The 24420-nt window shown below is 39.5% G+C and overlaps 1 protein-coding gene across 1 annotated transcript; it reads right to left on the bottom strand.

Annotated features, from left to right (window-relative positions):
* Nucleotides 1–18941: 18941 nt before the first annotated feature.
* On the bottom strand, nt 18942–19556 carry LOC138897355 (uncharacterized). The gene has a single exon (XM_070183318.1). It carries the CDS (start codon nt 19554–19556, stop codon nt 18942–18944), a length of 615 nt encoding a protein of 204 aa, XP_070039419.1.
* Nucleotides 19557–24420: the final 4864 nt, after the last annotated feature.

Genomic DNA, 24420 nt, shown 5'->3' with positions numbered 1-24420 from the left:
CTTTCAAATACATCAGTGAAAAAAAAACCAAATCGTTTGCTGGAGTTGCCAAAAATATGAATAGTTTGAAAACAATAAATTTCTCCCAAAATCTTGCCAATAATAAATAAGATGTTTTATCTTCATTCAGAATAACTCGTGTAAAAAAAAAAGCATCACTATGTTCATCTGTCAACAATGTGTGAAAAATCATGAATGATGTGATGCAGTACAGCACGAGGAAATACATCTCTATACATGTATGTCATGTGTGCATGTCAATGCAATGCAACTCAATGATAAGATCATAAACAGCCCCTCGGACAGAACATCACTCATATACAGCCCCTCGGGCAAAATATCACAATCACTCGTGCCACTCGGGCATACCTCACAATCACTCTTGCCACTCGGGCATACCTGCCAATCACTCTTGCCACTCGGGCATACCTCACAATCACTCATGCCTCCCAGTCACTCGACACTCAGCACTCGCACTCAGTAGGTACCTGCGCTCACTGGGGGTGTGTACAGACTCAGGAGGGGCTCCTACAGCCCCAGCGCTATAATCTGCACGGACAACTCACGTGCTGCACGGATAACTCACGTGCTATAATAATAAAGTATGCTGCAGGCGGGCAGCCCCGATCCACACTCATCCTCACAAATCAGGCCCTCGGCCTCACTCAGTCATAAATATGCTGCAGGCGGGCAGACCCCGATCCACACTCATCCTCACAAATCAGGCCCTCGGCCGATATCAAACATGCTACGGCGTGCAACCTGTTCCCATAAATATGAAACATGCTGCGGCGTGCAGCCCGATCCCATGAATATGCATCATAAATCAGGCCCTCGGCCTCACTCAGTCATAAACCTCTCAAGCCACTCGGGCATCTCATTAAAACAGGGCATTCGGCCCAAAACATTTATATGCATCAAAATACAGTCATAAAACTGAGTTATGATATGCAATGAAATGAATATGACTGAGTATGAATTTTTCAATTTAACACAATAATTCACAATAATATGACCTCTGTGGGTCCCAACAATACTGGCACATAGCCTCAACATGATTTTTAATATGCTTTTTAGCTCAATTTCTTTAACACATAAAACTGCATGGAAAATGCCAAGATTATTTAACTATAAAATTCCACAGAAACAATTATGTCACAATTTCTATAGTGCACGCCCACACGCCTGTCACATAGCATGTGCGTCACCTCCCAACAATTCACAAAATACATATATTCAGGGTTCATACCCTCAACTCCAAGATTAGAAGAGTTACTTACCTCGAACAAGCCGAATTCAATATCGAGCAAGCTAAACAATGCTCCAGAAATCCCATTATGTATGTATCAACTCCCGAACGGCTCGAATCTACCACAATTAATTTGATTCAGCCCACAAAATTTATAGGAATTAATTCCATATCAAAATACTAATATTTTCACAAAATCCAAAATTACGCCCCAAAAATAACCCGTGGGGCCCATGTCTCGGAATCCGAAAAAACTCACAAAATTCGAACCCCCATTCACCCACGAGTCCAACCATACCAAAATTACTCAAATCCGACCAAAAATCGGCCTTCAAATCCTCAATTTAAACTAAGAGACTTTGCAAACTTTTCCAACTTAATTCACCAATTAAATGATAAAAATAACCATGGATTCGGGTAATTTAACTAATATTGAGTTAAGAACACTTACCCCATTGTTTCCTCTGAAAATCTCGCAAAAATTGCCTCAATCCGAGCTCCAAATCATTAAAAATGGAGTCCCATTTTCTGTCCAGACCTCTCTTCTTCGCGAACGCGATAGGTCCCTCGCGTTCGCGAAGCACAAAATGTGCTTCCCAACATTTGCTCTTCGCGAATGCGATGCTTAACGGGGCCCTTCTTCGCAAACGCAAGCTCCCCTTCGCGAACGCGAAGGCAAAACCCAAGCCTACTATGTGTCCCTTCGCGAACGCGATACCCCATGCACAAACGCGATGCACAACCCAGCTTCTCTTCGCGAACGCGAGACCTCCTCGCGAACGCGAAGAGTAAATCCTGCCTGCCACAAATTCCTCTTCGCGAACACGAAAGAGAAAATTCAAAAAATGCAGCAACAGATATCAGCAATCTCACCAAGGCCAAAAATGATCTGTTAACCATCCAAAATCACCCGAGCCCCTCGGGACCCCAACCAAATATACCAACAAGTCCTAAAACATCATACGGACTTAGTTGAACCCTCAAATCACCTCAAACAACGCTAAAACCATGAATTACATCCCAATTCAAGCCTAATGAACTTTGAAATTTCTAGTTTCTACAAACGACTCCGGAACCTATCAATTCATGTCCGATTGACCTCACATTTTGCACACAAGACATAAACGACATAACAGAGCTATTCAAATTTCCAAAATCGGATTCCGACCTTGATATCAAGAAAGTCAACTCCCCGGTCAAACTTCCCAAAAATTCAACTTTCGGCATTTCAAGCCTAATCCCACTACGGACCTCCAAATAATTTTTCGGACACGCTCCTAAGTCCAAAATCACCATACGGAGCTATTGGAATCATCAGAATTAAATTCCAAGGTCGTTTATACATAAGTCGACATCCGGTCACTATTTTAACTTAAGCTTTAAACCTTGGAACTAAGTGTTCCAATTCATTCCAAAACCTCACCGGACCCGAACCAATTACCTCGGCAATTCACACAACAACTGTAAAGTACAATTTGAGCAGTAAAGTGGGAAGCGGGGTTGTAATACTCAAAACGACCGGCCGGGTCGTTACATTCTCCCCTACTTAAACATACGTTCGTCCTCGAACGTGCCAAGAGTTGTTTCCAAGACATCAAATCACTGTTCCATCTTACCACACACGTACCCGGGGGTGAACCCACGTCACCCTATCCCACATAGGCTTGACTACACAATGCAACTGAAAATCATTAATTTAACCTTAGCCCATAAACCTTGGAGTTTAATTTCCAACCTTTAAAATTTCTTTCAAGACACGAATCTTACATTTACACACTGTATATGTCCGAATAAGCTGCATCGAGCTATAACTATAACCACGGATATAATCACCCAGCATATTACACAACTCGCATGCTCATAGCACCATTCCTAATCACAGTGACTACTCCAAAACCAACCGCATACTGGTATTAAACCCATATCGAATCAAACCTCATCCCAAAACCTTCGTACATTGTTGATAATAAAAGAAACACGCAGAATCTCGTAACCCTTTATCAGACCAACAAGTCATGGAGGTCTCTTGCCCCAACCGGAACCATAATCACTTTCTGAACCGACTTTCAATATTATACTCCTGAATATACCAAAATTAAACCTGATAGTACCCATTCCAGGTCCAATGTCCTTATATTACTAAACATAACTGCTCCACAGACATACCGTACCAATATAACTCGGAGCCACAACTCGTGCCATTCGTGCACTAATACGCAACAATTCAAATGTACCCAGTCATGGAAAATGGCTCAAATAAGAGAACTGCCCCACCAGATTAACAAGTACTTCCACAATGAAATGCTAAAAATTCATCATACACCGTAGAACCATCACCCGATTCTAACACGTGGTTTATATTATATACTCCGAGCCACCCTGCTCCAATTTAATAACAACGGAGAGGCAAATGACAAAAATACCACACAAAACTTGAAAGGACATAACCATTACACTATCGATCATGCAATACCCAATTACTCATCACACTCAAATTCCGCTATAAAGCTCAAATAGAACCGCACCATCTATGCACATAACAAATGAATCACAACTCCTCGTAGCATAAAGGAATAACTCATAGATCATTTAAGAACACGAATAAGTTCGACATCAACCAAATGACACATCCCTCAATAATAGCAATATGGAGCCAACCATTCCAGCTCGGTATAGAATACACATTTTAATTGGGCCTACCTATGGACCCCCAAATCAACTTGGGGTACCCACAAATAGATAACAATACTTCTGAAAATCCATAATGACTGAATCATAACACATTCTATCATATGGCTAGCTCTGGCAACAACTTCACAGTCCACAACCATGAAACAATCCGCTCCTGAGAACTCCCAATCTCCAAATCCATAGAACACGCGAATCACCATATTTGATTCCATCTCCACCGCCCGAATGCCTAATAACTCTCTCATACTATGAGAAATACTTTAAAAGTTCTTCCGTGCCATTTGATAAAATTTGAATATCAGCAGTCTATCAACCATGTGAGTACCGCAATACTTATTTATACATCCGTAAGCAAAAAAATACAATGCGCCTTCTGAAGTCCGCCCCTTTCTCATACAACACCAAGTAGTAATAGTATTTATCTAGTTATTTGAAATCGTCCATGTTGTCCAACATTCGTTACCTTCTCTTCAAGACTGTACTGCCACCTTGTACATGAAAATTTAGCTTTCATACAACACGTAACATCTATATTGCCATCATGTGAAAAGCACAAGAATCTTATTATCAACTTTGAGTCACCAATAATTTACATACCATTTTAGTTAGAAACCTTTATCTTGCTTCTTTCCAGGAGGAAATCAAAATACATAACACGTTCTCCACACCGGTAGAAACCATCAAGAATACTTTGAAATCCATTTGCACATAATCAAGCCCTTAAAACTAAATTCCTCTAACTCGACCAAGCCACGCAGGTCGCCAAGTCCAGGTGTATTGCCACAAAGCACCTGTAGAAAACCCCCACATCATAAGCACTCAAAGAACCGATCATATCCATTACCATACTGATCCAACCTACTACCAAGCTGTCCTATTTCTCCAAGTCCCTTCCGAATTTGTCTTCAGATTGATACTTCTTCATGCTAAAATACCATGATCTTTAACCACAACTTACCCCACAAACATTAGCATAGAACCACAACGCCCTACAACCCAAAAGCAATTGTATTGTTCTTAAACACCTTTAAAAATACTACAACTATAACACTCACTCTGAGAATTACCTTACGTGAATTTGAAATTGTTCTTCTTACCTTCCTTACACAAAAATGTAAAATCCATACACAAGTCCGGAAACATTCTCACTTGCTATATATAATTCTCAAACCTACTGAAATTTTCTTTCTCGGGAGTCACCCACTTTGCTCAAATCTAATTGCACCGCCCAAATAGGCCAAAAGACACGTGCCCCATTAGCACCACAACACTTAAAGAAGTAACTCTACTTTAACACCACATATCAAATTCATACTCCATGCGCACTACATCATTCACCAATAACAACTCACTCATCCCGCGAATTTCATTTACTCATACGTGAAATATAATCCTTAACCAGAAATTTCCTTATTCGAGTCATCCTCAATCTCAACTTCTGCAAGTCATAGCTAACCCACAAGTATGCCTCAGACCAAAATTAAAATTTAACACCTAACCATGAGATCAAATTGTCAATAGTAGACTCCCCCACTTGGCTCAAAGCCATAGATTAAAATATTTCATAACTCACAATACCAATACTCTCTTACTGCCATAATGCCACAGTCAGTCCAACAAAACTTCTTCCCAAGTTCATACAACGCCAACCATAAAAATAACTCAATCATCCGCTAAGCTCGTATTCATTCTCTTAACACACAAGTCAACTTTCTCAACCAGATTCAGATTCAAATCTCCACCCATACACCCCGTCGGCAAGAAAAGAAACTCTCCACTCACATCATAAGAAATACTCCTACATAGATTACTCCGCAGGGGATAATCCCCCTGCTTAGCCTCAATCTGGTATCTTGTTATATCTTTTCGCAGTCACAATTACTGTGCAATCACTTAGACAATCTGCGTCCAAACTCATTACCTAGATATGAGAATTTAATTTACCCCATAATTTAACAATATAAAAGATCCTTCAAAACATTCATACTCGAGACTATGCATCACATTAAAACGAAAATCAAGCATCCCATGGCCATTTCTTTACATTTCAAGGAAACACTTCTCGTCACATTCAAATCGTCTTAACACATACCGCGGTCACATCATACCCATCATACCGCCATTCCACAACTCATCGAGCCACAAATTCCTCTGTAGGGTCATTACCAGACATATGAATCTAAATGTACAGGTTACAACTGAAGCTACAGAGCCTAAGCTGCGGTCTACACCTGGCCTCAAGTCCTCTAGATTGGCCCATCACCAAAACACAGAATACTCACCTCGAACCTCGTTCATAGAATCATAATCCGATGATGCACAGCTGATACTGAGCGCTCATGTGTGCATACGAATACGTGGAAGGAATTCAAGGAGTTTATATTTGAAGCTGAATCAATCTCGCACGATAAGGAAAGAAAAATGGAAAGTATATATCCTAAATGCCCTATAGCCTCTCGAAGATATGTATGGATGTCATCATACCGATCCGCAAGACTCTACTAGACACTTGCTCATGATTTGTAGAACCTATGAACCTAGAGCTATGATACCACCTTATCACGACACAAAATCCAACTAGTCGTGATGGTACCTAACCCAACCCGCTAGGTAAGCCAACTTTCAACTATCCAATTCCAATAACAATTATTGAAGAAATTTAAGTAAATAATTATCTTAACCTTATACATTCCTCAAGAACTGGTAGTACAAATCATGAGTTTCTAAGAATAGAATATACAAAGCGGAAATGAAATAATAAATAGTCTGTTTGAATAATACATAAACAGAGCTTTTATAAATCTAAGGCTACCCTGAACAAAAGGCAGCTACAACAGGAACGCAGGTACATCTTGAAGTCCCTCAACCATTGAGCACAGCAACAACAACAGCCAACATCTGCACACAATGTGCAGAAGTGTAGTATCAGTACAACCGACCCCATGTACTGAGTAAGTAACAAACCTAGCCGTAGGTTGAAAGTAGTGACGAGCTTCCACCAAGGTCGGGTCCAAAACCAATAGTCCAAAACAATCTATTACAACATAAAGCAAATAATGCCAGAAGTAACTCAGGGATAAAATACCCAGCCAAATCATGATTTCAAAAATAGTAGTTCTTTGTTTCAAATACATCAGTGAAACAATAAACCAAATCATTTGTTGGAGTTGCCAAAAATATGAATATTTTGAAAACAATAAATTTCTCCCAAAATCTTGTCAATAGTAAATAAGATGTTTCATTTTCCTTCCGAATAACTCGTGTAAAAAAAATGCATCACTATGCCATCTTTCAATAATATGTGAAAATCATGAATGATGTGATGCAGTACAACGTGAGAAAATACATCTCTATGCATATATGTCATGTGTGCATGCCAATGCAATGCAACTCAATGATAAGATCATAAATAGCCCCTCGGGCAGAACATCACTCATATACAGCCCCTCGGGCAAAATATCACAGTCACTCGTGCTACTCGGGCATAGCTCACAATCACTCTTGCCACTCGGGCATACCTCACAATCACTCATGCCTCCCAGTCACTCGGCACTCACACTCAGTAGGTACCTGCGCTCACTGGGGGTGTGTACAGACTCAGGAGGGGCTCCTACAGCCCCAGCGCTATAATCTGCACGGACAACTCACGTGCTGCACGGATAACTCACGTGCTATAATAATAAAGTATGCTGCAGGCGGGCAGCCCCGATCCACACTCATCCTCACAAATCAGGCCCTCGGCCTCACTCAGTCATAAATATGCTGCAGGCGGGCAGAACCCGATCCACACTCATCCTCACAAATCAGGCCCTCGGCCGATATCAAACATGCTACGGCGTGCAACCTGTTCCCATAAATATGAAACATGCTGCGGCGTGCAGCCCGATCCCATGAATATGCATCATAAATCAGGCCCTCGGCCTCACTCAGTCATAAACCTCTCAAGCCACTCGGGCATCTCATTAAAATAGGGCATTCGGCCCAAAACATTTATATGCATCAAAATACAGTCATAAAACTGAGTTATGATATGCAATGAAATGAATATGACTGAGTATGAATTTTTCAATTTAACACAATAATTCACAATAATATGACCTCTGTGGGTCCCAACAATACTGGCACATAACCTCAACATGATTTTTAATATGCTTTTTAGCTCAATTTCTTTAACACATAAAACTGCATGGAAAATACCAAGATTATTTAACTATAAAATTTCACAGAAACAATTATGTCACAATTTCTATAGTGCACGCCCACACGCCCGTCACATAGCATGTACGTCACCTCCCAACAATTCACAAAATACATATATTCAGGGTTCATACCCTCAACTCCAAGATTAGAAGAGTTACTTACCTCGAACAAGCCGAATTCAATATCGAGCAAGCTAAACAATGCTCCAGAAATCCCATTATGCATGTATCAACTCCCGAACGGCTCGAATCTACCACAATTAATTTGATTCAGCCCACAAAATTTATAGGACTTAATTCCATATCAAAATACTAATATTTTCACAAAATCCAAAATTACGCCCCAAAAATAACCGTGGGGCCCACATTTAGGAATTCGATAAAACTTATAAAATCCGAACCCCCATTCAACAGTGAGTCCAACCATACCAAAATTACTCAAATCCGACCACAACTCAGCCTTCAAATCCTCAATTTAATCTAAATGTGTTTTCAAACTTTTCCAACTTAATTCATCAATTAAATGATAAAAACAAACATGGATTCGGGTAATTTTAACCAATATTGAGTTAAGAACACTTACCCCGTTGTTTCCTCTGAAAATCTCCCAAAAATCGCCTTAATCCGAGCTCCAAATCGTTAAAAATGTAAAATGGGACGAAGTCCCATTTTCTGAACTTAAACTTTCTGTCCAGACCTCTCTTCTTCGCGAACGCGACATGTCCCTCACGTTCGCGAAGCACAAAATGTGCTTCCCAACATTTGCTCTTCGCAAAGCGATGTTTAAAAGATCCCTTCTTCGCGAACGCGAGCTCCCCTTCGCGAATTCGAAGGCAAAACCCAAGCCCACTATGTTTCCCTTCGCGAACGCGATATCTCATGCGCGAACGCGATGCACAACCCATCTTCTCTTCGCGAACGCGAGACCTGCTCGTGAATGCGAAGAGTAAATCCTGCCTGCCACAAATTCCTCTTCGCGAACGCGAGGGTCCACTCCCGAACGCAAAAGAGAAAATCCGAAAAATGCAACAACAAATATCAACAATCTCACCAAGGCCAAAAAATGATCCGTTAACCATCCAAAACTCACCCGATCCCCTCGGGACCTCAACCAAATATACCAACAAGTCCTAAAATATCATAGGGACTTAGTTGAACCCTCAAATCACCTCAAACAATACTAAAACCATGAATTACATCATAATTCAAGCCTAATGAACTTTGAGATTTCTAGTTTCTACAAACGACTCCGGAACCTATCAATTCACGTCCGATTGACCTCAAATTTTGCACACAATTCATAAACGACATAACAGAGCTATTCAAATTTCCAAAATTGGATTCCGACCTTGATATTAAAAAAGTCAACTCCCCGGTCAAACTTCCCAAAAATTCAATTTTCGGCATTTCAAGTCTAATCCCACTACGGACCTCCAAATAATTTTTCGGACACGCTCCTAAGTCCAAAATCACCATACGGAGCTATTACAATCATCAGAATTAAATTCCGAGGTCGTTTATACATAAGTCGACATCCGGTCACTATTTTAACTTAAGCTTTAAACCTTGGAACTAAGTGTTCCAATTCATTCCAAAACCTCACCGGACCCGAACTAATTACCCCTGCAATTCACACAACATCTATAAAGTACAATTTGAGCAGTAAAGGAGGAAGCAGGGTTATAATACTCAAAACGACCGGCCGGGTCGTTACAAGTTAATTCCCAATCAACAACTGTAAAGTATTATCTTGCACCTATCCAATCAACCCCTATTTTCTCCCATTGATATCTTTATTTCTTATTTTTGTTGCAATTGTCTTAGTCAATTAGCTCTAGATTCTTAGTTAATTTTAGTTTTTAATCACATAATTCTTAATTGTTGATCATCTTGGATAGAAACCAAGCTATAAACAACGAAAATACTATTAAACTCCAATCCCTGTGGATACGATATTATATTATACTATATTCGACTAGCGAGCATATTTAAGTGTGTGTTTTGCGCTCGTCAAAACATAGCTAAGGTACAATAAGCAAATCAACATCACGGGAGCCATCTTGTAATGACCCGGTCGGTCGTTTTGAGTATTATAGCCTCATTCCCCCATTTATTTCTTATTTCATGCTCATTTATTGTTATGTGACTTGGCGAGTAGTTAGTTTAGTTCCGGGGATATTTCGGACTGAGTTGGGATACTTAATTCCAAGGTTGAAAGCCTAAGTTGAAAGAGTTGACCGGATATTGACTTATGTGTAATTGACTTCAAAAAAGAGTTTTGATGGATCTGATAGCTCCTTATGGTAATTTTGGACTTAGGAGTGTGACCGGATATTGAATTGGAGGTCCATAGATGTTTTTGGCTTGAATTGGCGAAAGTTGAAAAAGTTGAAGTTTGGAGAGTTGAGAGGTTTGATCGAGAGTTGACTTTGTGGTTACCAGTCCCGAATTTTGGTTTTGGAAGTTGGAATACAGCCATTGTGTCATTTATGACATGTGTACAAAATTTGGGGTCAATCGGAGTTGGTATGTTTCAGCATTAGTTTTTGAAGTTAGAAGTTCATAAGTTAATTGGGCTTGAATCGATGCGCGATTCGTGGTTTTAGTGTTATTTGATGTGATTTTAGGCTTTGAGCGAGTTCATATGATGTTTTAGGACTTGTTGGCATGTGTTGTTAAGGTCCCGGGGCTTCGGGTGTGATCCGGATCATGTTCGGCGCATTTTAAACTTTGGGGAACTGTTGATTTTTCTGTTGCTGGTGTCCTCTTTCACGATCACGGAGAAGGAGACGCGATCGCGACGAGTGTTATAGGCAGCTGGGGAATCTCTGCTATGCGTTCGCGAGAAGGGTTCTGCGATCGCAATGCTTGGGGAGTGAGTTAATCGCGAACGCGTGAGTTGGATCGCGTCCGCGAAGAGGAACATCTGGGCAAAATATAAGATTTAAAAAATTTGGGTTAAAGTATTATTTCATATTTGGACTTTGGGAACTCGGATTGAGGCAATTCTTGGAGGGAGTTTCAAGGAATTGATTAGGGTAAGTGATTCTAACTCGGATTTGGTTAATATACATAAATTTGTCATTGGTTTTATTATTTAATTAGTGTTTTGGGTTGGAAAATTTGGGAAAAATTGTAGAAACCTCATAGGCTTTAATTTGAGGAATTGAAGGTCGAGTTGTGATCGGAATGGAGTAATTTTGGTATGGTTGGACTCGTGGTTGAATGGGTGTTTGGATTTTGTTAATTTTATCGGATTTTGAGATGTGGGCCCGAGGTTGACCTTTTAAGTGGACTATTTGACTTTTGTTAAAGAACTTAGCTTTATCATATGGAATTGATTCCTATTACTTTTGTTGATGGTATCGAGTTGTTTGTGGCTAGATTCGACTCGTTCGGAGGCCGATTCGCGAGACAAGGGCTTGTTGGAGTAGAGAATTACACAGTTTGAGGTAAATAACACTTCTAAACTTGGTTCTGAGGGTATGAATCCCTGAATTACGTGTTATGTGGTTGGTGTTGAGGTGACGCACATGATGGGTCACGGGCGTGTGGGCGTGCACTGTAGAAATTGTGACTCGGTTGATTCCGCGGAACTGTGTAGTCATATAATCTTGGTATTATCCACGTATTCTCCATGTGTTAGAGGATTGAACTGTGCTTCATGTTAAAAACCATGTTTATGCTATATGCTGGTACTGTTGGGACCCACAGAGGTCGTTTTATTGTTGAATTACTTGCTTAATTTGCAATTATGTACTCAGTCACATCTATCATTTGCATATCATATTTCAGCCTTCGTTGCAATATATTGATACATTATATTATCATTGTTTGGCTGATTGTCATGAGATTTGTGAGCCCGAGAGATTGGAGAGATTGATGACTGAGTGAGGCCGATGGCCTGATTGTGAGTGATATTTATGGGATCAGGCTGCACGCCGCAACTGGCTTTCTTGATCCATGCCATGATTGGCTTATATTAGCGCTTTGGCAGGATTCACCCCTTCGGAGTCTGACATACCAGCAATGAGCGCAGGTACCTACTAAGTGCGAATGCCTAGCACGAGTGCCGAGTGATTTGGGAGGACTGAGTGATTGAGCGTGTTGAGTGAGAGTTAATACTCTGAGAGTATGCATATGACTTTATCATTGTGTTGCATTACAGTTGGCATGTGTAATTGACATGTAGGTGTTGTGATGTATCATTCTTCATATCAGTCACACTTGGAATATTTCATCCCTGTTGAACTTAAACTGTTAAACTTGAAAGCATGTCTATATTTCTATACTGTTTAAAATTTGTATTTGGACTGTATCTGTTGAGATCGTCACTGCTTTCAGGCCAAAGTTTACTACACTTTACACTCCGTGTGCAGATCCAGGTACTTCCGGGTACGGCGGTTGCTAGCTTTGGAGCTTTATCTATTGGAGACTATTGAGGTATCTGCCTTGGCATTCACAGACCTTGACTCTCCTTCTTTTCAGTTTATTTGTACTATTTTATCTTTCTAGACAGTGTTTTAGCAGTCAGGCTATGTTGTCATTTAGATGCTCATGTACTTAGTGACACCCGAATTTTGGGAGATTTTGTATTGAGTTGCGGTATTTTCTAATCAGTAAATTATGAGATTTTTACTATTTAATTTTATTTCAGTATGTTTAAAATTAAAGTTGCGTGGTTATTTGTGAATTGTCTGCTTGCCTAGTATTGCGATAGGCGCCATCATGACATGTGAGATTTTGGGTCGTGACACATCTTCCCAATATATCGCCACAAGGCCTAAACAAGATTGTATAATGCGTGCGAATCACCAAATAGCGTCACAACCCGTCCTAGCATAAGAGAGAAACACATAACATAGACCAAGGCACAAATAACATCCATTCCGCTCGTTGATATACCTACGGTAACAATTGTGTAAGAGTGAGCAAACCCGATCTGATATGGAATACATATCCTCATTAGGCATACAAATTGCCCCCAAACCAAATCCGATCATTCCTAAACAGACATATAACCTTCCAAGTCCTTAGCAACCTATCTATTATACATACCCTCAGCTATCCAATTCTTATCATATCTAAACAGTTCGTAACTAAGGAATAGTCCGCCTACGAGATCATCCAGTCTCTATACCTCATGAATACTGAAATATCTTTATCTGATCCCAACTCCTCTAATCAAATGAAAGATACATCACTCATAATCCATCATCTTACGGAAAATACTCACATAGATCTTCTGCGCCACATAGCAAAACCTGAACCTCGGTAGCTCAAAACCAGGCGATCACCGTAACACTAGTCAAGCATCCGCAAGTCAAAATACAATGCGTCTCCAAACATACACACACTCCTTAGGCGATACTAAATAGTTCCAGCATTCTCTTAAACATCTTAAATCGTCCATGCCCTCTAAACCTCATGACCTTCCTTTTGAAAGTAAAACACAACCTTGTACTCGCAACATCCGACTTCACACGGCACACCGCAACCATCATGCTAATTTACGAAAAATAAGAAAACCTCATAATCAACTCTAAACCACAAGCATGTGGAATACCTAATCAACCAAGAATCTTCCATTTAACTCAATCGGGGAGGTCATCACCACACTCAACACACCCTCTCTACCCGTAAAAGACATCAACTTCGAATTGTTGCCATAACGATTGTGAATTCTTCGAAACCCATTAACACATAATCAAATCATAAAGATTAATTTCCCTCTAACTCACCCAAGTCATACAGACTGCCATACCTAGAAGTAACTGAACCCGAAATGGTCGCTCTAAAGGAACCTTCTGCGAACCCGAAGACGTTTCTTGCATTTCTCTAATACTTCCATGTAGCGTCGATAATGATATAGAAGTACCGCAAGTCTATACACCATCTAATTGAGATCTCAAGTCCTAGCCAGACACAAATCCGAAAAATCCTTAAATAGCACATATGAGTCTTGAACTCATCCGAACCTTCTCGGCAGTCATTCACCTTGCTCTAAATCATCCTCGATGAAATCTTTCTCAAATCATAGTCAATCTGCAAGGCAATCCTAATCCAAGAACTAATATAACGCATGACCATGCAATCCGATCGTCGGTAACAAGCTCCTCCACTTGACTCGAAGCCATAAAATGCATCGCTTGTAACCGATAACACTCTTCCTTTGTAGCTGCCCCAGTCTCGCACTATTAATCAGCTGAATAATTCATAAACCCATGTGACTCCAGTCATAAAACACTCCAACGACTCTGCAAGTACATACTCTCAGTGGTGACCATAATGCTAACTTCCTCAAATACTTTGAAATGATAATATATGCATTCCTCTGAATAGAAACCTTATACGAGACACACGACCTCAAATCTTCACGATTGAGATAGCCCACCGGCTAGCCTCAAATCAACACCTTCACATGACCCCACCATGGTCATCATAATTAGGTAACCAATTAATCCATCTTAAGTCCGTACTCATCACCCAAATACAAGAATCCGCTTCATTCCACAAATTAACAAATGAAAGATCTATCAGTGCATCTTCTTCTAATATTAGACAAAACATCGCGACAATAATCAAGCATCCATAACCCTTTTGTAGTCCATCCACAACATCACAAACCGTCGGTGCACACTGATACTTGGTGCTCAGCATCACATAGTGACGATTAGGAAGAATCATAATTGCAGGCTTCAAGCTAAAACAGGGACGCACGATAAGGAAAGAAAGAAGGGAAGCTTCGTAAATGCTCTATAGCCTTTCAAAGATAGGTATGGACGTCATCATATCGATCCGGAAGACTGTAGTAGACACATGCTCACGACTCGTAGAACCTATGAACCTAGAGCTATGATACCAACCTTTCATGACCCAATATCCCACTAAGTCATGATTGAACGTAACATAATCCTCTAGGTAAGCCAGATAATATAAGTTACAACTAAAATGTGAAATAAACAATATATATAAAATAAGCTACAACCAATTTTAATGCAAGTATCCTTAGAACTGGTAGTACAAGTCATGAGCCCATATGACGTGCTCGAAACACACACTTAAATTATGCTCGCTAATCAAATATAGTATAGTATAATATCGTATACACAAGGATTGGATTTAAACAGTATTCTCATAGTTTCTAGCTAGATCACTATCCAAAAGAATGAACAATTGATGTTTATATGATTTCTAACTACAATTAACTAATAATCTAAAGCTGTTGACTAATGACAATCACAACAAAGGTAAGCAAGAAAGTTATCAATGGGAGAAAATAGGGGTTGATAGGATAGGTGCAAGATAATTATTTGGGATCTAACTCTAGGTAATTCACTTCTAACGTTTAAGAGAGTCTCTCGAATTCACTCAATTATTAATTCAAACATTCAGCAAAAACGCCTCTCTCGAATAAGTCTTAACCTCACAAGATGAACCAAGTTAAGCATATGAAGATATGCAAGAATGCGTAGTGGATTGATCTTTAGAAGAACCTCTCTCGATTATCCTCCTAAGTAGGTTTAATCAATGATTCAACTCGCCTCTTTTGATTACTAAGAAGAATTAATGAACTCAACCAACAGTGTAATGCAAAGACATTGCAAGTTATGCTTCTCTCGATTACAAGAACAAGTGGATATAGATGCAACAGTTAAATCATCCAAAAACACTTCAATACATAAAACTAGAGTTATAATCCACAAAAAAATCATCAATACACCAAATCCATCAAACCCTGAAGAGAACTACTCCAAAGATATGGAGCAATTCATCACATATAAAATTAAAGTATAGGAAAATATAAATTCAATCCAAACTCGTGTCTTGAGTGAGGAAGGAATGATAAAATCCTTGTGCTTGTGTTCTTCCAAATCCTCCTTCGCCTCCTTAGGTTGAATATGTGTCAAAAGTCCAGAAAATAACGTTTTTCCATGTATTTATACTAAGTAGGGTTGGGTCTAGACGAAATCATATTTTCCTAGCCGAAATTGGATTTTCACTATGTAAATATTACACAGGCGCGTCGCATGGGGCGACGCGCCATGCGGGGCATTATTGGGAAAATCCAGAGAGTTGGTTCTGACAAGTACTAGAGAAATAGGCAGCCGCGGTGCCCCACGCACCGCCCCACACACCGCGGTTATTTACTTTTCTCAGAGTACGGATTGAATCTCGATTTTTGACGTCCAGACTTGGTTCTCGATCCCCGAATACGATCCCGGCTTAATCCCTTGGGCTTTTACTAAGAATAAGTGCAAAACACTATCAATTAAAGCTCAAAACAAGTAAAGTGTAGTGAACTAGAGTGCAATAAGCGATTAAAATGCATAATTATAGCCTACCATCAACACCCCACACTTACACCATGGCTCGTCCTCGAGTTATCAAACTACACTTCATATAGACACGACATAAACACGACCTTTTTAAACAACTCTCCTTACTCATCACACCAAGAATATTTAAAATATATTAAGCACTCTAACGTAACATCCTCGCCTCAAGATTTGACTCAAAAGTACCTCACATATTTCACAACCCGCTCACTTACTCTAACACAGAAGTCAATGACATTACCTTTCCTTCATGAATCAATCAAGTGCCCTCACATAACAATAGAGAGTAGTTCCACACACAATGAAATTTAAGAATAATTAGGAACTCAAGATAGAAAGAATTCACTCACTCTCAGAATAACATTCATGTGCCACAAAAGATATACTATAGGCTTTCCCGTAGTGTACTACTCTACTAATTGAGCTCGTTCAGTCAAGGATCAAGTAGGACTTTAGTTGGTTGTAATGCAGGCTGTGGGATGGGTAGGATACATTTAGATATAAGAGTGACTACACCTCCCTAAGTACTTTAATACATACATTTCATTGTTCAAAACCCCACACTTATGTCAAACCATAACACCACCCTTAAATCAACATATATCAACTCTCAACTTCTTTAAGTACAATTACATCAAGAGTTACCACTATCAAGGAATATTTTTCACAATCATATAATTATTTTTTCTAACAACTATCATAAAAATTGCATAGGCGCGTCGCATGGGGCAACGTGCCATGTGGGGCATTAGTGGGGAAATCCAGAGAGTTTGTTCTAACAGGTAGCAGATCTATAAATAGGCAGCCGCGGCGCCCCACGCGCCGCGGTTGTGGACCTTTCTTAGAGTACGGATTGAATTTTGATTTTTGACGCCCAAACTTGGTCCTCGATCCCCGAACACGATCCCGAATTAATCCCTTATGCTTTTACTCAGACTTTAAAGCTACAAATAACTGCAATTCAAGTGGCTCTTACTTTTTTTAAAACAGCGCATCTTTCTCCTTATTTCATTAGTTCCACTCAAAAGCCAACCCAATCACCCCACACTTCAACTTTTGCAAAGTTCATATCAAATTCAAGTGCTCACGAGAGGTGAAAAAGTTCAGATAGATGGTCAATTCGTACAAATGGGTAAGGCTTGTAAAGTGGTGGCCAAAGAAATAGGATTATAGGCTCAAAGAGGTTAACTACGATACACAATAATTTGGTGGGTAAACATATCATTTCGCTTTGCAAACACACATGGTAAGTTCTAGACATCAAATGCAATGCACAGAATACACAAAACCTCACACGCACATGGCACATAACTCACTCAGGATTGGACTATCAAGACACTCTACTCAAAGCAGTTAAGCAAAGTTAAGATCAAACAATTTAAAGTACTTATACAAGAGTCAAAAACTGAGTCTAAGCGTCACACTAAAGAACTTACTATTCTCAAGGTATAATAAAGTTAAGAGACATTGTCTTCATTTCAAATCATAGCACAAGGTTCCCTACTCCTACAAAATAAATAACTAACTACTCCCGGTTCAAACAAAACCCTTGGAAAAGAACCACGTCACAAAGAAAAATAAAAGGGGAATTATTATAGTACCTACAAAAGAAAATATTTTAGTCTTTTTCTTTCAACTTTAATCCCTCAAGAAACTCATCGAATGATATCCATCGTCGGGAAAAATCAAAAGTTTTTCAATTTTTATGATTTTTATGTTTATTTTTCAATTGTTTTCTATATCTAACTACTACAACTAACAAAACTAACACATATACATACAAACTTACAACATATCCCCCACCCCACACTTTAAGTTGTGGCATGTTCCTATGACACACAATTAAAAAACATAAGGTAAAGGAAACTTCCCTGAACATGTAGTCGGGGTCTTAGTCGAAGTCGGGCTCCATTTCTCGCCTTTCAACTAATGCGCACATCCATGCCGACAGCTTCTTCTCCGCCTTCTTGGGGTACACCCCACACTTATCTTTCTCACTTAGTGCAGCCTTCTCTTCTTAAGCCCTTCACTTTCCACTCAACACTCGCAGCTAGTTTTTCTTTTTGTGCCCCCTTTTCTACATTCATCTCAAAAGTCACAGTCTCCTCACCCTCTCTAAGCATGAGTTTTCTCTCTTATATATCTAATATTGCTATGCCCGTCGCTAAGAATGGTCTTCATAGGATGAGGGGGACCTCCTTGTTCTCCTCCATAGTCACCACTATAAAGTCTACAAGAAATACGAACTTATCCACTCGAACTAACACATCTTCCATTATCCCCTCGGGTATTAAAGTCGTTTGGTCTGCCAGCTGCAAAGATATTGGCACCGACCTTATTTGTCCAATCTCCTTCTCTAGTTTCCTATAAACAAATAAAGGCACCAGAATCATATAGAGACTTATCAAAATTAATAGAGCCTAAAGAGCAAAGTATAGTAAAACTCCCTGGATCTCCACACTTTTATGGGAGTTTGTTTTGCAATATCACGCTGCAATGCTCTGTGAGCTTCACCACCGAGGTCTCCTCTATTTTTCTCTTCTTTGTAAGGATCTCCTTCAAGAATTTGGCATAAGCAGGCATTTGTGAAAGCACTTTTGTGAATGGCAAATTTACATGAACGTGTTTCAGCACATCCAGAAATCTCCCAAACTGCTTGTCTAGATTTTCTTTACTTTGCTTTTGAGGGAAGGGTAAGATAGTCATATACTGGCTCTCCTTAGGTTCCTCCCTTCTCGATTCTTCGTTCTTCTTATTCTTATCAGTTTTTATCGGGCCTTTCTTATTTTTATCAACATCAGTCTTCAGCTGCTCCCCACTTTCTTTTTCAAGTTTCACATCATTTTGGATCGGGGTGGGATTTTTCAACACTTGCCCACCCTTCAAGGTTGCAACATTCACTAGTTCTTTGGGATTCTTTTCAGTGTCAGCGGGGAGATTGCCTGGAACCCTCTCAGATAATATTGTTAGATTCTGTCCCACTTGTCTCTCCAGGTTTCGTAAACCAGTGCCTAGTTCTTTGGTAGTTTCTCCATGGGCATCCAGCCTCTCATCTGTCTTGATAATGAAAGCCTTCATGAGATCTTCTAGATCGGTCTGAATGGGCTGTTGAGGCCGAAATTACTTCCTCTGCAAATTTTGGTATGCTGGAGCTCCTTGTCCCTAGGGTATAGAGTTATTTTGTTGCCAAGCATTAGCAGTACCTCCAGGTGAACTCCATGAAAAATCAAGGTTCCTCTGACCCATTGCATTGAAATTATAGTTTCCCACAACATTCACTTCCTCAGTTGAGGCTTGACACTCATGAGTAGGGTGTCCTTTTTCATATATATCACAAACTGCATGAGGCTCATTTTGTATCGAGGCTAAAGTCAGCTTTCGTATTTCTTTAGCCATAGCATCCAGCTGTACCTGCACAAATGTATTAGCATTAACCTAGTGAACACCAGTTGATCTTCTTCTTTCAGCAGTCTCAGAGGGCCATTGATAAGCATCTCTAGATAACTCATCAAGAATTGTAACTATTTCCTCTAGAGTCTTCTTCATCAATGGGCCTCCAGCTAAATTGCTCAATGTTCTACGTGAGGTCGGTGTCAATCTATCCCAATAATCCTAGAGTTGCATCCAAAGTTCAATTCCGCTATGTTGACACTTTCGAACTATCTTTTTAAACCTCTCCCATGCTTCAAAAACAATTTTCGTATCTTTTTTGCAGAAATTATGGATTTCTCTTCTAAACTTGCCCGTCTTAGCTGAGGAGAAATATTTATCAAGGAATTTTCTGGTCATCTCCTCCCATATTTTAATCGATCCCGTGGGCAAGCTTTGAATCCACTACTTTGCATCATATTTGAGTGTGAAGGGTTATGCCTTAAGCACATTGCATCTTGCGACACATCATTGGATTGAAAGGTGTTCATAATCTCCTCGAAGTCCATCAGATGTGTATTTGGATCTTCGTTTGGCTTCCCTCTGAAGATACAGTAGTTCTGAAAAGTTTGAAGCAACCCTTGCTTCAACTCGAAATAGTTAGCTGCAATTGGAGGTGGTCTCACACTTGATAATCCTCTATTGTAGACCAGTCTAGCATAATCACCAAGTGGTCTCCCAGGCCCGGGAACTATATTTCCGAACTGATTTACAACCAAGGATTGATTTTGAGCAATTCTCTGACCCCTCTCTTCTTCATATATAATATGTGCATCTATAATAGCTGCTTCCTCAGCATCCCGTACAGCTTGTTCTCGTTGTAGGGTTGCCTCTCTTGCAGCCAAATCCACATTATCATCACCGTTTCCACCCATAGTTTCTTTGGTTGAGGACTGCCCAACCGTTTCTAATGTCTCGATGAGATTTCTTTCCTTCGTTAGCTGTCGCAGTTGTTTTTCAATTTCTGGCATGCATGGTAGCACTTCATTCGCAAAGGTTCGAGTCATGCACCAATCTAAACCTGTAACCTGTGCACAATCAACAACACCAAATGTAACAAGAGAAAAATAAAAAGAATAATTCCTGATTTAGCACTACAAATTTTACGAGCTCGAAACACACACTTAAATTATGCTCGCTAATCAAATATAGTATAGTATAATATCGTATCCACATAGATTGGATTTAAATAGTATTCTTGTAGTTTCTAGCTTGATCACAATCCAAGAGAATCAACAATTGAGGTTTATATGATTTCTAACTAAAATTAACTAAGAATCTAAAGCTATAGACGAATGACAATCGCAACAAAGGTAAGCAAGGAAGTTATCAGTGGGAGAAAATAGGGGTTGATAGGATAGGTGCAAGATAATTGTTTGGGATCTAACTCTAGGTAATTCACTTCTAACGTTTAAGTGAGTCTCTCAAATTCACTCAATTATTAGTTCAAACGTTCAGCAAAAACTCCTCTCTTGATTAAGTCTTAAGCTCACAAAATGAACCAATTTAAGCACGTGAAGATATGCAAAAATGCGTAGTGGATTGGTTTTTAGGAGAACCCTTCTCGATTATCCTCCTAACAGGGTTTAATCAATTATTCAACTAGCCTCTTTAGATTACTAAGAAGAATTAATGAACTCAACCAACAATGTAATGCAAAGACATCACAAGTTGTGCCTCTTTCGATTACATGAACAAGTGAATATAGATGCAACAGTTAAATCATCCAAAAGCGCTTCGCTACATAACACTAGAGTTGTAATCCACAAACAATCATCAATACACCAAATCCATCAAACCCTAAAGAGAACTACTCCATAGATATGGAGCAATTCATCACAAATAAAATTAAAGTATAGGAAAACATAAATTCAATCCAAACTCGTGTCTTGAGCTAGGAAGGAATTATGAAATCCTTGTGCTCGTATTATTCCAACTCCTCCTTCGCCTCCTTAGGTCGAATATGTGTCAAAAGTTCAAAAAAATATTTTTCCATGTATTTATACCAAGTAGGTTTGGGCCCAGACGAAATCACCTTTTCCTAGACGAAATTGGATTTTCACTCTGTAAAAATTGCACAGGCATGCCGCATGGGGTGACGCGCCATGCGGGGAATTAGTGGGGAAATCCAGAGAGTTGGTTCTGATAGGCAGCAGAGAAATAGGCAGCCGCGGTGCCCCACACCCTGTGGTTGTGGACGTTTCTCAGAGTACGGATTAAATCTCGATTTTTGACGTCCGGACTTGGTCCTCGACCCCCGAACACGATCGCGACTTAATCCCTTAGGCTTTTACTCAGACTTCAAAGCTCCAAATAGCTCAAATTAGCTCCACAACATCTATATTACTCGGAATCACTCCTACAAGGCATAAAACACACAATAAGTGCAAAACACTATCAATTAAAGCTCAAAACAAGTAAAGTGCAGTGAATTAATGTGCAATAAGCGACTAAACTACGTAATTATAGGCTACCATCTCCCTATGATTTAGATTTATAAATCCTATATGAAGAATAAATGTAATATCTGTTTGAAATTTACATAAATAGAGATGAAACCTAAACTACCATGAACAAGAGGTAGGTTGAATCTAGAACATAGGTACTCTTTCAATGCAAGGCTCCGTCTTCCACAGCTACGCAGCTCCAAGATCTACACGCAAGGTGCAAAAGTGTAGTATGAGTACAACCGACCCCATGTAACCTATAAATATCTTGACTAATCTCGGTGAAGTAGTGATGAGGGTTTTAGGTCGAAGACACTAACTAGTATAACCCGTGCAGTTAAATTTGTAATAGAAATAATACTAGACATAACAAAGTAGATTACGAGAATAGGTACAGAAGTAGTAAATGATTAGCTAAAAGAAATACGATCAAGTTCTTCATATCACAACCAAACCTTCTCTAACAGCTCAAGTCATATTGTTGAAACAATAACCACTAGTCAACGTAGTAAATCGACAAATTTTCATAATGAGAAGAATGTGTTCAAGATAACAAATCAAATGGCACGGCAACACGCTTTGTGCATTTATCTCATCCTCACCAAGCATATATATAACAGTACTATCCAAGTAGAAGGAATGTCAATAACAGTAACTACGAAGTAGAAAGTACGCAAATCGCAGCAATAAACAAGTCGAAAGCATATGGAAAATCGAAATAGACGAGATAGGAGGCACAAAAGTAGTGACAACAAGTAATGTAGAAGAACATAGATTTCAACAGCTAGTGAGGTAGAAGGTCTAGATGAAATCACAACAAACGAGAAAAAACATAGATGTACATATAACAAACAAGAAGGTAGACATGAACGTAACAATAATTAACAAATAGAAGGCACTGATAGAACCACAAAAAATAAGGAAAAAGACAAAGACGTGAAAACCATAAACATCATAGAAAACATAGGTGCAACAGTAACAACTCGGGATAAAAGCATAAATGTATATGCAAGGAAAGGATATCACAACATAATGCATGTCTCTCATATTCATTGCATGGAAACACCATTCGTGCCATGAACACATGATAATATAATAACAATGGCACGACATCACCCTTCGTGCTTTTACTCTCATCATCACATGATAATATAAATGCAATGGCATGGCATCACCCTTCCTACTTTTACTCTCATCCTCTCATGATAATGTAAATAAAATGGAACGGTATTATCCTTCGTGCATAATAATGTATATGAAATGGCACGGTATTACCTTTCATGCTTTACACTCTTCCTCACATGATAAGGTATAACAATGGAACGGCATCACCCTTCATGCTTTACACTCTTTCTCACCAAGAATATATATATATTGGGACTTGCTGATTGATGCTGTTTCTTCAGAACATCGCGATCGCGAAGCTAGGCTCGCGATCGTATAGAGGAATTTTGGGGCAGTTGACGTTTGTTCTTCGCGTTCACGAAGGTTGTATGCTGGGCTGGAGAGATTTGTTCTTCGCATCCACATAGGTGGATCGCGATCGCGTTTCAGCGAGGGAACTGGGGTTTTTGGTCATCGTGTTCGCGTGGGAGGCGACGCGTTTGCGTAGTTATGGCATCAGTGGTGATCGCGTTCGCGGGAAAAGTGTTGCGAACACGAAGTGTATTTTGAGTATCGCGATCGCGAGGGTACAACTGCAATCGCGTAAGGTACCATTGGACAGTGCATATAAGTACTCTATTTCGGACTTTGAGTTATTTTATCACATTTTGAGTTATAGAGCTTGGATTTGGGAAATTTTGGAAGAAATTTTCACGATTTGGATTGTGGTAAGTATTCTTGACTCGGGTTTGTTTATTTCACATGATTCCATCGTTGATTTTTGCATTTGATTGATGAATTTAAAAGAGGAATTGGAGGTTTTTGTATAAACTTTTCTAAAGTAAATAATTGAGTTTTGAACATCGATTCGAAGTCAGAATTGGATAAAATGGGTATGGTTGGACTCATATTCGAATGGGTTATCGAAAATTATGAGTTTTATCGTGTTCCGAGGTGCGAGA

This window comes from Nicotiana tomentosiformis, chromosome 8 (genome assembly GCF_000390325.3).
Source record: "Nicotiana tomentosiformis chromosome 8, ASM39032v3, whole genome shotgun sequence".
Lineage (NCBI taxonomy): Eukaryota > Viridiplantae > Streptophyta > Magnoliopsida > Solanales > Solanaceae > Nicotiana > Nicotiana tomentosiformis.
This window is presented reverse-complemented; position numbering and strand designations above follow the sequence as displayed.

Coding starts and splice junctions, on each gene's coding strand:
- LOC138897355 (XM_070183318.1), bottom strand. CDS start 19,556: ATGAAGGCTTTCATTATCAAGACAGATGAGAGGCTGGATGCCCATGGA.